Source organism: Pipistrellus kuhlii, unplaced genomic scaffold, assembly GCF_014108245.1.
Source record: "Pipistrellus kuhlii isolate mPipKuh1 unplaced genomic scaffold, mPipKuh1.p scaffold_m20_p_2, whole genome shotgun sequence".
Classification (NCBI taxonomy): domain Eukaryota; kingdom Metazoa; phylum Chordata; class Mammalia; order Chiroptera; family Vespertilionidae; genus Pipistrellus; species Pipistrellus kuhlii.
The window spans coordinates 128,263,482-128,274,485 of NW_023425515.1; the positions used below are offsets into that span (position 1 = coordinate 128,263,482).

Here is an 11,004-nt window from a genome sequence, read left to right on the forward strand (position 1 = left end):
ACAGATTGTATGATGCAATCCAGACTGACATATACATACATATATAATCTGAATAAATGCATAAAAATTAACAAGTTTCAAAAAACAATACTTTTATGTTACATGTAATGCTTGTGGCTATGTTTTATCTAGTTTTACTTTTTTTTGTGGGTTTTTTTTGTTTGTTTTGTGTTTTTTGTTTTTTTGTTAATCCTCATCCAAGAAATTTTTTCCATTTATTTTTAGAGAGATTGGAACGAAAAGAGAGACAGAAAAATATGTGTGAGAGATACACATCAATTGGTTGCCCTTAACCAGAATCAACCCACAACTCTTCAGTCCTCAGGCCAATGCTCTATCCACTGAGCTGAACCAGCTAGAGCTCTTGTTTTTTAAAATGCCAGTTATGACCCATTAAATTGTATTGACCTCTAATGGCCACATCCTATTTGACCATGACCTCGGAAATGCTTTTGCAACATTTATAATGTTTAATATCACCTAGAAACACAAAAGAAGTACTATCACCATTAAGCATACACTGACTGAAATAAAAAATAGTATACAGAGACCTAAAAGCAGACTAGACGATTGCAAGAACCAAGTCAAAGATTTGGAATACAAAGAAGCAAAAAAGACTCAATTGGAAAAGAAAAAAGAATCCAAAAAGTTGAAAATAGTGTAAGAAGCCTCTGGGACAACTTCAAGCGTACCAACATCAGAATTATGGGGTCCCAGAAGAGAGAGAGCTAGACATTGAAAACCTATCTGAAGAAATAATGACCGAAAACTTCCCCCACCTGGTAAAAGAAATAGACTTACAAGTACAGGAAGCACACACAACCCCAAACAAAAGGAATCCAAAGAGGACCACATCAAGACACATCATCATTTAAATGCCAAGAGCAAAAGACAAAGAATATTAAAAGCAGCAAGAGAAAAACAGTTACCTACAAGGGAGCACCCATACAACTGTCAGCTGATTTCTCAACAGAAACTATGCAGGCCAGATGGGAATAGCAAGAAATATTCCAAGTGATGAATAGCAAGAAACTACAACCAAGATTACTCTATCCAGCAAAGCTATCATTCAGAAATGAAGGTCAGATAAGGAGCTTCACAGGTAAGAAAAAGCTAAAGGAGTTCATCGCCATCAAATTAGAATTATATGAAATGCTGAAAGGTATTCTTTAAGAAGAGGAAGACATATCTATCTAATACATATCTATCAATAAGTGAATCTAAAAATCAAGTGAATAAAAAATCTGATGAACGAATAATCTGGTGAATATAATAGAATCAGGGGCACAGAAAGGGAGTGAACTGACAATCCTTACGGGTAAAGGGGTGCGGGGGTTCGGGAAGAGACTGGACTAAAACACCTATGGATGAGGACAGTGGGTGGGAGGTAAGGGCAGAGGGTGGGGTAGAAACCTGGTGGAGGGGAGCTATGTTGGGAAAAAGAGAGGAACAATTGTAATAATCTGAACAATAAAGATTTATTAAAAAAGAAAAAAGAAATGACAGCTCAATGCACCCTGAATCTGTGGACTTTGAAAACCTACCTCTTCAAACAGAGAGAAGAACTCAGGATGTTAAGATTAGGGATTTCTAGTGTTGACAAATGCAGTTATGGAGGACAGTTTAAGCAAGGATTTTGCAGAATTAACAGCGTTTGCTCTCACTGTGGGATCTGGGGATTTACAGTTAGCAACTTCCTTCCTGGGGGATATTTCACACCTTCTCTCCTCCCCCCTCCCCCAAACTGGTTGCTTTCTTTCCTCTTGGCTATTAGCCCCTGAGAGTGCATCCCATAATAATTTTCACAGCTAATAGAACCCAAACTGGAGACTTCCTGTCCAGTTAACAAAGCATTTCTCTGCCTTCGGGACACTCTTGCCACAAAACACTAAGAAAATATTTTATGCCTCCCCAAAGATTCACAGAGCATGTTTGCCTATGAGAGACTGAAAGGTCCCGCAGTAGAAAAACCTTTTTAAAAAAAATCTTAGGATTTTACAAATTGATTTGTCCACAGACACTTCCTCCCTGTTTTTCCTCTACCTGCCCTACGGCCACCCCTGGGAATAATTGTGGAGTAAATGAAATGGGTCTTTGTTTGAACCACCAGGTAACACATCTCAGACTCCAGGAACCCTCCCCCTTCTGTCCTGTCTGGTCCATCTTCCTGGACCCAGTGTCTTCAGTCCCAGGGAGAAGAGGACTGAGATGGAAAACAAAAGGTCTGGGTCAATGGGTTGCCCCATTAGAAGAATTGGCACAGTTCTCAGTACTTAGCCAAGAACTGATTCTAATTCAGGCATTGCAGTGAGTCCTTGGCGGGAGGGGGAGAGGGAGAGGGAGGGGGAGTGAGGAGGGATAGAGGTGGAGCCGAGACGCTAGGAATTCCCAGCCTTCTTATCAGAGAGCCACCATGTTCGTTCTTCTTTCTTTTCCAGCTGATGTCCATGTGACAAGAACAGAAATTCATACCTCACCCCACCCCCATAACATTCCCCAGGATTGTCCGCTTCCTAGCACCATCTCTGGAGGCAAAAAGTTCCTTCCACCTTCCACTGGAATTTTCACCACCTGCTCCCATCCTGTTCCCTCTCCCGCGATCACAAACACTTTAAGTCCCAATTAAGTAAAATTTCCCAGCTGGCCAAGGCAGTTTGGGCGCCCAGTGTGGCAGGGTCACAGGACAAACACCCTGTGCTGGGCCACGCTGAACAGGAGACTAGAGCCAAGGAGAAACGGTGTTGTTGCCCGAGGCTCCCACTCCCCGGAAGGAAGGCTGTGGAGGTATTGACTGGCCTGGAGGTGGTGGTGGCCACCTCCTCCACCAGGGCCCCCGGCCAGCAGCTTGGAGAAGAGGCGGCTGAGCCCGTTCACAGTGGTGACGACTGGCTCTGGGGACTGGCCTGGTTGCATGGGTCAGAGCCCAAAGGCCACCTGACTGATGTCCATGCTGCCACGGAGACCTGGGAGGCACACTGGCGACAAGCTCAGAGCTCTCCATCCAGTACCTCAGCCTCTGCAGGCAGCAGTCACAGAGCCGAGTTGGAAGCCCTGGGGGCTGGAAGGCTGCCCAGATGAGCACAGTGAGGTGCTGCCATTGAGGTGCAGAATGAGGAGGCCAAGAGGTTCTGGAAGGTGCCCTCCCCCACCAAGGCGGTCCTGCTGCAATCCAGGTAGAGCAGCAAACCAGACAGGCACCAGGAGCTGCCACCCAGGTTGGGCCTGGGGAGGATGTGCAGCCGCTGAAGGCATCTGCGGGCAGCTGGGGCCCGCCCAGCGGGTTGTCCTTAGCAGTAGGTGCTCCCTGGCACCACAGTTGGGGGGGAGAGGGGAGGGTGGTGTTTGCAGGAGTTGGAGGCCACTGCACGTGGGTCAGGTGACCCATCACTTTTGTCATCCTTTTCATTATACCCTGTTTCCCCGAAAATAAGACAGTGTCTTATATTAATTTTCACTCTCAAAGATGCACTAGGTCTTATTTTCAGGGAATGTCTTATTTTTCCATGAAGAAGAATATGGTACACATTTATTGTTAAATGAAAATAAAGGAAATTTATTACCTGTATATGGTACGGTAGTACGGTCGTTGTCAACACAAACCAGACAAACTGTGAATCCTACAGTATCAAGAATTTACTCATTTATTCAATGACAATCATGTCATCATCTTCTGGAACATCATCATAACAATCCAATTCCTGAATTTCCTGGTGAATTTCTTGTGACTCCATTTCTTTCAGAATCAGTGGACCAAATCTCTCATGTTTAGCCTGTGGTGGTGGGGGAGGGGGGCTTATTTTCAGGGGATGTCTTATATTTCACTCAGAAGGAAACCTGTAAGTAGGTCTTATTTTCGGAGGATGTCTTATTTTCGGGGAAACACGGTAGTAATAAGTAAGTCACCAGGTCCAGTCCACACTCCAGGGTTTGAAACCAGGAGATGGGATTCTTTGGGAACTTCTTACAAAGTCAAACTTAATTTGAAAATAATGTTTCTGTATAATAACATTGTATAGTATCTACAATGTTATACCATGTATAATAAATACCTATTGTACAATGATATACCATGTATAATATCTACAGTTAGAAGACGTCCCACTGTGGCGCCTGTGGGCTCTGGAAGAGCCGGGCTCTGGAAGAGCCGGGCTCTGTCTGCCCCGCCGCCCGAGCTCAAGTGCCGCAGCCGAGGCTCGTGAGCAGCCGCTGGGTTCGTGGGGACGCCCCGCTTTTCCAGCCTCTGCCCGGGGCTGCCCTGCCCCGGGGGCTGCCCTGCCCCGGGGGCTGCCCTGCCCCGGGGGCTGCCCTGCCCCGGGGGCTGCCCTGCCCCGGGGGCTGCCCTGCCGGGCGGCTGCGGAGGCCTCGGTGCCCGCCGCGGGGGCCCCAGGGCTGGCGCTGGTTCACCGCGGGGCCCGGTGACGTGCGCCGCGGTCCGGCTCCCCGTTTGTGCGGTGGTAGGGACGGCCGGCCGTGCCGTGCGGAGGAGCCTGAGCTTCAAACGCAAGGAGTTGATCCCTAGAGGAGTTTTGGGGTGTGCGGGGCGGACAGCACGGTGTTCTGGTGGGTGTAGCCTTTGTGGGGTCCGGAGGGGAGGAACCTGATGGAACTTTCCTTGTGATGTGGCTGGCATGGAGGGGTGGATGGCACGGTCTTGGGCCGGAGACTTGGGTGGAGTGAGGACTCAGCTCCCCGTGCTGCCCGCCTCCAAGAGGACACTCGGCTTGGGGGGCACCCGTCTTACCTCCAGAACCTAAGATTTCAAAGCCCGCGGGCGGCCCAGTAAAGTACGGCAGCGGCGGGCAGCACCAGCACGGGACATGCAAGCGCGCGAGCTGCTGCGGAACATCCGGATCCCAGAGCTGGCTGACTTCCGACAGTACCTCCGCGCGCTGCCCACCCACTCGCTCCTGGCCTTCGGCAGCGCCTTCGCGGCTCTCACCGCCCTGTGTTATGTCATGAGGTCCAGGCGCCCCAAGCCACCGGCTGGCCTCTCCATGCAGTCGGTGGAGGTGGCGGGCACCGGCGGCGCCCGGAGATCCGCGCTCCTGGACAGCGACGAGCTCCTGGTGTACTTGTACGATGACGTCCGAACCCTGCACGAGAGCTTCCAGAGGGGCGTCCGCATATCCAAGGACCGCCCTTGTTTGGGCTTTCGGAAGACAGGCCAGCTCTACGAATGGCTTTCCTACCGGCAGGTGGCGGAGATGTCCGAGTGCGTGGGCTCCGCCCTGGTCCACAAGGGCTTCAAGGCCGCACCCGACCAGTACATCGGCATCTTCTCCCAGAACAGGCCCGAGTGGGTGGTCATTGAGTACGGATGCTTTGCTTACTCGATGGTGCCCGTTCCCCTCTACGACACCCTGGGTAGGGAAGCAGTCACTTACATAATCAACAGTGCTGAACTCGCCCTGGTCTTTGTGGACAAGCCAGAGAAGGCCAACCTGTTATTGGAAGGCGTAGAGAATACGTCCACCCCAGGCCTCAAAATCATAGTCGTCATGGACTCCTATGAGAGCGATCTGTTGGAACTCGGCAACAGGTGCGGGGTGGAGATCATCAGCATGAAGGCCATGGAGGACCTGGGAAGAGCCAACAGACAGAAGCCCAAGCCTCCGGCTCCTGAAGACCTTGCAGTAATTTGTTTCACAAGTGGAACCACAGGCCACCCCAAAGGGGCAATGCTCACTCATCGCAACATAGTGAGCAACTTCTCAGGGATTTTGAAAGTGACAGAGGAGGCCGTTGGCCTGAACGCCAGTGACACACTCATTTCCTTTTTACCGCTTGCACACATGTATGAGCAGCTCTTGGAGAGCGCGATCCTGTGCCAGGGGGCGAGAATAGGATTTTTCCAAGGAGATATCAAGCTGCTCATGGATGACCTCAAAATGCTTCAACCCACCATCTTTCCTGTGGTCCCGAGGCTGCTGACCCGCATGTTGGACAGAATTTGGGGAGAGGCAAACACCATTCCGAAACGGCTGCTACTGGACTTCGCCTCCAAGAGGAAACAAGCGGAGGTTCGCAGAGGCGTCATCAGAAACAACAGCCTGTGGGATATACTGATCTTCCGCAAAATACAGTCAAAGCTGGGAGGGAACGTCCGGCTGATGATCACCGGGGCTGCGCCCGTGTCAGCCAAGGTGCTGACGTTTATGCGAGCGGTGCTGGGCTGTCAGTTCTATGAAGGCTACGGAGAGACTGAGTGCACAGCCTGCTGCTCCATGACCATTCCCGGAGAGTGGACTGCAGGCCACGTGGGTGCCCCGGTGCCTTGCAATCTGATAAAACTCGTCGACGCGAAAGAGATTAACTATCTGGCTGCCAACGGCGAGGGCGAGGTGTGTGTGAAGGGAGCAAATGTATTTCAAGGCTACCTGAAGAACCCGGCGAAAACAAACGAAGCTCTGGACGGAGAGGGCTGGCTGCACACAGGGGACATCGGGAAATGGTTACCGAATGGGACCTTGGAGATCATCGACAGGAAGAAGCACATATTTAAACTGGCACAAGGAGAATACATAGCACCCGAAAAGATCGAGACTATCTACCAACGGAGCGAACCCGTCGCGCAGGTGTTCGTCCATGGAGACAGCCTGGAGGCATTTCTCATAGCCATCGTGGTCCCTGACGTGGAGACACTGGGCCGCTGGGCGAGGAAGCGAGGCCTGGTGGGATCCTTCGAGGAGCTGTGCCGCAGCAAGGAAGTCAATAAAGCCATCCTAGAAGACTTGGTGAGGCTGGGGGAGGAGTCTGGCCTGAACCCAATGGAGCAGGTCAAAGGCATCACTCTCCACCCTGAACCGTTCTCTGTCGAAAACGGCCTTCTGACCCCGACAATGAAGGCAAAGAGGCCAGAACTTCGGAGTTATTTCAAGTCACAGATAGAAGAGCTTTATTCCACCATCAAAGATTAAGGGAGGAGGAACGGTCAGAAGAAACCACACACCTCCACAATCTTCTTCTCCTGGTGGCTTTCACGTTGGCAATTTGACTACATGAGCATAGGGAATAAAGGGCACGCCTTGTTTGACGTGTGCATTGGATTCTTGTCATAGGAATATTAGAGGAAGCGGGGCTCTGCCTTGCAGTCACCTCCATGGCAGATCGTGGACCCACATGGTGATGCACCATTTCCAAAACGAGCCTTAACAATAGCCGAGGGAAACTATACCTGTGCTAAGTTATTTGTGACTTCCTTAGCTCAGAAGGTGGATGTGGAACTTCTATCTCCGTTTTTCTAACCAAGGGACTAGGACTTACTATTCCTGAATGTCTGCTGCTTGCTGCAATTTCTGCAGTTGATGGCTGCTCGAAAGAATATGTGCACTGGAAGGAAACTGTCCCTTACAAACAACCAGCCCAGCTGGAGAACTTCACAAGTGGACCAGAGATTTTTTTCTTTTCTCCTCCCTGTCAGCTCCCCTTCCCCACCCCTTCCCCACGCTCATGTCTCTTTGAATGAAGGCTTCTTAAACGCCTGCTCTTCCTCTCACTCCTTTATTGTTCCTTTTGGAGCCAAAGGTTCCCAGCAAAGTGCAGGACAGACCAACTCAGGACAATGTAGTTAACGAGTCTCATTCGCGGGCTGCTCCCAGGGTGAATGGATTCTGGTGCTCTTGGGACCTTCTCTCCAGACTCTCCCTCCCTCTGTCCCTGGGCTTAGGAGAAAATCTGCCTTACACTCGACAGTGAAGACAAGCATTTCAAGAAAGAAAGAATCAACTGTGAAGCCTAAGTAACCGTCCACTTTATCTCCACTGAATATCCCTCAGTTTGTAATGGCCAACGGCTTTTGAATGTGGTTTTCATATCAGAAGTTCCCATTGTGATTAACTGGCTTTCCCCCAGAATAAACTCTCAGGCAAGGTGCATCTCCAAGGCGATAAGGAAGTGCATAGATGTGGGTACTAATCGAAATGGATGCTAATAAACTTGCTCTCCTGCCATCATCCTTCCTGGCTCCTGTGAAATGTTTTGGCAAGCCACATTCTTGGGGGTGGAAGTCCAAACACTCATTTCCTAGGAGTCATTCCTCCCAGGATTTCTTTAAGTTAATTTGGGAAATTAGCAGCATTTCACGTACCGAAAACCTTTGCCACATGTGACTGGAGTAAGTTGTCATGATGCACTTGAAGCAGTCGCTTCTGGGTGTGAGTACACGTGCTATACAGCACAGGGGTTTGCATTCAAGTCATCATCAGAGCCTAACTGCGTGTGTGTGTGTGTGTGTGTGTGTGTGTGCGCATAAAAAGTCAATAACTTGCCACATTGGTGGTTTTGAATGTTTGCATTACTGTGTTGACTATTTCTGTTTTATAAGCCAAAACAGAATTTCCGAAAACATTGAAGGAAACCAAAATATTTCTGCATTTTAAAAAAAAGAAGGCCGAAACCGGTTTAGCTCAGGGGTAGAGCATCGGTCTGCGGACTGAAGGGTCCCAGGTTCGATTCCAGTCAGGGGCATGTACGTTGGTTGTGGGCACATCCCCAGTAGGGGGTGTGCAAGAGGCAGCTGGTCGATGTTTCTCTCTCATCGACGTTTCTAGCTCTCTATCTCTCTCCCTTCCTCTCTGTAAAGAAATCAATAAAATGTACTTAAAAAAAAAAAAAAAAAAGAAGGCGGCTCATGCACTAAAACTTCCATCTTTTAGTTGATGCCTAAAATTCCAGAGGGCCAATTCTTGAGTTTAAGGGTTTAGTTAGTAAAATATAGACTATCAGACTGTCAAGGGAGAATTTCTCTTTGGGATTGAATAACAACTACTATATTTTTATACTGTACTTATCTAAAAGTGAGAATACTGTATTTGCTCCAAATCCACTTTGGGTAAAGAGGGTAGGCAGAGAAGGTAGAAACAGGGAAACAGGACAGACCTGGTAAGTACACATAAAACAAAACCAGAACATTTTGTTATTAGCCTAGCATCAGACCACCTGTTGGTGGTAGATTAGCTCAATTTTCTCAGATTACAAATACGTACTGACAGTTTAATTTTGGTACTATTTGTTTTTTTATCTTTTTTAGTTAATGTTTGGGATTTTTTTTTCTGTTTTACATTAAAAGGCCATGATTGCAAGTGAATATCACAAATTAATTTTCAAATACTTTTCCTCATTTTCTATACCTACTCCTGTGATCTTAATTTCTATTTTCATGTATTTGCTTATGCTAATGTAAAAACATTCAAACATGTAAAGAACTTTTGTGAGTTTATTTGAGCCAAAATGTCCACAATTGCTGGGAAGCAGAATCTCAATGGATCGGAATAATGGCAGCTTATCGCCTTGTTTTGTACATTACAATCAAAGGAAGAGATGTAAGTGGGTTAGGTGAAATCCCTTGGTGATAGATTAGGGAGGCGGGAGAAAGCAAAGGGGTGGGGGCAATCTCTTGGATTGGATTAAAAAGTAAAATGATAGACACATACTTCTTTTACATAGATGGGTATAGGATAGTTAACAGTCAACAGTTAGCAATAATGAAGGAATTTATAGTCTCGAGTCCTGGCCGCCCAGGCATATTTGGTTGTGCCCTGAGTGGTCCTGAAAAAAGGAAGTTATACGTTACCCTGATATTTCACAAATATGTTCTTAGATACAAAAAGACAACAGGCTCAGTTAAGGTAAAGATTGACCTTAATCAGGGAAGATACTGGCCTAGGACATCTATATAATAAAAGCCCAGCAACCATTACAGTGGAATGGCTAGAACGACTGGTTGCTATGACAAGCTGGCCACAGGAGTTGCCACCAGCGCCACTGCCGAGCCCAAGGGCCCCCAGGGCCAGTTGCGCAGCCTCTGCCAAGGCCCTGGTAAAGAAAAATGTGAAGTTGCCGAAATTGGTTTGGCTCAGTGAATAGAGCATTGGCCTGCGGACTGAAAGGTCCCAGGTTCGATTCCGGTCAAAAGCATGTACCTTGGTTGTAGGCACATCCCCAGTGGGGGTGTGCAGGAGGCAGCTGATCAATGTTTCTCTCTCATTGATGTTTCTAACTCTCTATCCTTCTCCCTTCCTCTCTGTAAAAAAAAAAAAAAAAAAAAAAAAAAAAAAAATCAATAAAATATATATTGAAGGAAAAAAAAAAAAAAAGAATTGAAGTTGGCCAGCATGAGCATGCAGCTTGAGATGAAGGCTTTTTGGGACGGATTCAATCAGCTGGGGACCGAGATGATTGTCACCGAGGCTTGCAGGTCAGGGTGCCTTTCTCCCCTCCCCGCGAGGTGCCAGTCTCGGGCAGCAGGCTTTGGCTGGATCCACACGAGTAAGTGTGCGAAGTGGGATGTGGGGTACAGCCTGGCCATCTGCAGGTCCCTCTTGGTGCAGGCCAGCTCCTTTGCCCTCTGAGTCCCAGCTCTAGCAACAGCCGCCTGGCACACTGGGTAGGAGGGGGGCCAGGTGGTGGAAAGAAACCCTGTGGACCTGCAACCCAACCAGCAGCCCAAGACCTGGCACTGCCAGAAACAGACAGGCTCAGAGCACACCGAGCTTGTGGGGAAGGCAGCTGCCTGTGAGAGGCCTTGTCACCAGCAGGCTCCCTGTGGATCCCACCTCAAAAGAAACTCGGTCTTTGGGTTACTTTAGTTCAGTCTTTCCTGGCTAAAGAGGAGCAGCAGTACACATTTTAGGGGAGAATTAAGACTCTAAAATAGTGTGTTCTGTTCCATGGAGATTGCTACCCAGTTGTTTTAGGCCTAAATTCCCAGTGATTGTGGGGCCTGGCTCTGTCACTGGGGCCCGAGTCTTCCAATTGGCCTGTATTTGCTGTAAGGGCCCAAAGAGGAGAACGGGAAAATCACCAAATAACCGTGGCTTAAAAAAAGACAAGTGTTTTTCTCACGTGGAACAGGCCTAGAACTAGTCTAAGACTTGATATGGCAGCTCCACCAGTTGTCTGGGACCCATGCTTTTTTTCTTTCTCGTGCTTCTGCCATCACTAAAGTGGCACAAACTTGCTGCTTGCAAACCAGATAGCACACACTACTTTTCAGGGTGTAAAATG

General features: G+C 48.4%; 1 protein-coding gene across 1 annotated transcript; it reads left to right on the top strand.

Annotated features, from left to right (window-relative positions):
- The first annotated feature begins 4,802 nt into the window (after nt 1-4,802).
- LOC118722454 (long-chain-fatty-acid--CoA ligase 1-like) lies at nt 4,803-7,952 on the top strand. The gene has a single exon (XM_036443921.2). It carries the CDS (start codon nt 4,818-4,820, stop codon nt 6,915-6,917), a length of 2,100 nt encoding a protein of 699 aa, XP_036299814.1. The 5' UTR covers nt 4,803-4,817; the 3' UTR covers nt 6,918-7,952.
- Nucleotides 7,953-11,004: the final 3,052 nt, after the last annotated feature.

Bases quoted from the DNA above. Each gene is read 5' to 3' on its own strand.
- LOC118722454 (XM_036443921.2), top strand. From the start codon at position 4,818: ATGCAAGCGCGCGAGCTGCTGCGGAACATCCGGATCCCAGAGCTGGCT.